This window comes from Poecilia reticulata, linkage group LG2, assembly GCF_000633615.1.
Source record: "Poecilia reticulata strain Guanapo linkage group LG2, Guppy_female_1.0+MT, whole genome shotgun sequence".
Classification (NCBI taxonomy): Eukaryota; Metazoa; Chordata; class Actinopteri; order Cyprinodontiformes; family Poeciliidae; genus Poecilia; species Poecilia reticulata.
This window is the reverse complement of record NC_024332.1, coordinates 11,988,199-11,990,398: the sequence shown is the minus strand read 5'-3', so window position 1 is coordinate 11,990,398 and position 2,200 is coordinate 11,988,199. Positions and strand designations below refer to the sequence as shown.

Here is a 2,200-nt window from a genome sequence, read left to right as displayed (position 1 = left end):
TTTAAACTGTGTTAAACACTCAAAATAATAATTTTTCTCAACAGTTTCAAATAAATCACTTATTGTGAATTTATGAATTGCTTTCCCGGTGCTATTATTGCATAATGCTGCAGTGCATGTCAGATGAATCACAGGCCTCCAGAGGTGAGATCTTTGGAGGGAAATGCCGTCCGATAAAAACACAACTTCCCCTTGGCGCAAACAGTTCGCTTTGGAAACTGCAGAGTCAGATACATCCTGCCGATAAATAAATGCAAGATGCCTGGAGTGTTTTTGTGAGAACATTCATGGATGATTATTTGAACGAACACATTTATGGATGAGTTAAATGACACCCACATAACTCTTCGTGGATACGTCGAAATGGAGAAATACAGATATCTGTATTTCACGGTTATGTTTTTAGTTTACGTCTCGATAGTTTGCAGCAACGCCACCATCGTGTACTTGATCTGGACTCACAAAAACCTCCATGAGCCGATGTACATCTTCATTGGTGCTTTATTGTTTAACTGCGTTATTTACAGCTCCACGTTTTACCCAAAGCTTTTGACCGACTTCCTCTCTGATAAGCAGGTCATACTGTACTCTGGTTGTGTCTTTCAGTTTTTTATGTTTTATTCTGTAGGTGGATCAGAGTTCTTACTGTTAGCAGTCATGGCTTTTGATAGATACGTGTCAATATGTAAACCTCTGAGATATCCAACCATCATGAGGAAAACTACAGTGAAATGTCTCCTGGTTTTTGCTTGGCTTTTCCCTCCGTGTCAGCTTGCAGTTCAAGCAGTGCTGTGTGCTAAAACGAAGATATGCAACCTTAATTTGGAGGGAATATTTTGCAACGCCATTTACACAGTTCACTGTGTTAGATCAAGAACGGCTACGATAGTTGGGCTTGCTGTTTTATTAGACGTTGCAGTGCTCCCGATGCTTTTCACCGTTTTTACATATGCAAAGATTTTTGTAATGGCTTATCAAAGTAATAAAACATTTCAGAGAAAGGCGGCTGAGACCTGCGTTCCTCACTTGTTGGTTCTGATCAGCTTTTCGTATCTGTGTGTGTATGATGTAATCATAGCTCGAGTCGAGTCTGATCTTCCAAAAGCTGCACGCTTCGTGATGACTCTGCAGTTGTTTCTGTATCATCCGCTGCTTAATCCCATAATATACGGGCTCAAAATGAAGGAAATTTCTAAGCATCTGAAGAGGTTATTTTGTTCTAACAAATTATAATTGTGTCTTTGCTTTCATTTGTTAAAAACACACTGTTCTCTGTGAGACCAAAACKTTTGAGCCATATTTACTCGGCTATTCCCTCCAAATTATTCTGTGCGACATGGAAAAACGTTTTACAGATATCTGAAGATACACAGAGTTGTTTATGTTTGCTGCTGCGTTTACAATATGACTCGTTTCTAAAAGTGACACGTTTAGTCACTTATTTCTTCGTTCTCATGCTCTGGAAACTCATTATTATTCGGACAATTACAGGAATATGTTTCTAAAGCTCTTCTTTCAAACCAGTCCACAAACGTCATGATGACAGGGTAATACTGAGGATTCATGCGCTACAGGTTCTTCTGTAATTAAACAAGAACGTGTGCATATAAATACTGAAGTTCCCAAACAGAAACAGAAGGAAATTTGATTATATTTGCATTCTGTTCTGAAGATATTGTAAATAAAAAAATCACATTTGTGTCTGACTTTTAGCTCCATGTCTATTTAATGTTGCTATTTGTTATGTGAGAAGATCTGAAAATTTATGACATGAATCTCAAACCAGGTGAGTCAGTTATTAAAATGAAGGCCTGAAGTTGTTTATGATTTGCAACAATGTAATGTTCAGGTTTGTGGAGCTGCCAAAATAAAATATGTACATGAAGTGGTCAGGGAAAGTTCATTAGATGTTCATGTATTTGGCAGAAAATAACCTTAGGTTTAAAAAGTACATGAAACAGGAACAATGGGAGGAAATTCCTCATCATGTTTGACATAACCATCTGTAATAATTATGTACAAAGTGAGAGTGAGATAAAGTGTAATTCGGTCAAAAGCAGAAGCAGTCCACCTACAACTGCCTTCATCAATGCACACAAGCAAAAAGATGAATTGGAATTGAATTTTAAATTAATCTTGAATTTTGCCATTAAACCCAATTTCTGTAAATCAATAAATAAATAAACAATACTGAAATAAT

General features: G+C 36.9%; 1 protein-coding gene across 1 annotated transcript; it reads left to right on the top strand.

Moving 5' to 3' along the window:
* The first annotated feature begins 301 nt into the window (after positions 1 to 301).
* Positions 302 to 1,233, top strand: LOC103480353 (olfactory receptor 4D6-like). The gene has a single exon (XM_008435251.1). It carries the CDS (start codon positions 316 to 318, stop codon positions 1,231 to 1,233), a length of 918 nt encoding a protein of 305 aa, XP_008433473.1. The 5' UTR covers positions 302 to 315.
* The last annotated feature ends 967 nt before the right edge of the window (positions 1,234 to 2,200 follow it).

Coding starts and splice junctions, on each gene's coding strand:
- LOC103480353 (XM_008435251.1), top strand. CDS start 316: ATGGATGAGTTAAATGACACCCACATAACTCTTCGTGGATACGTCGAA.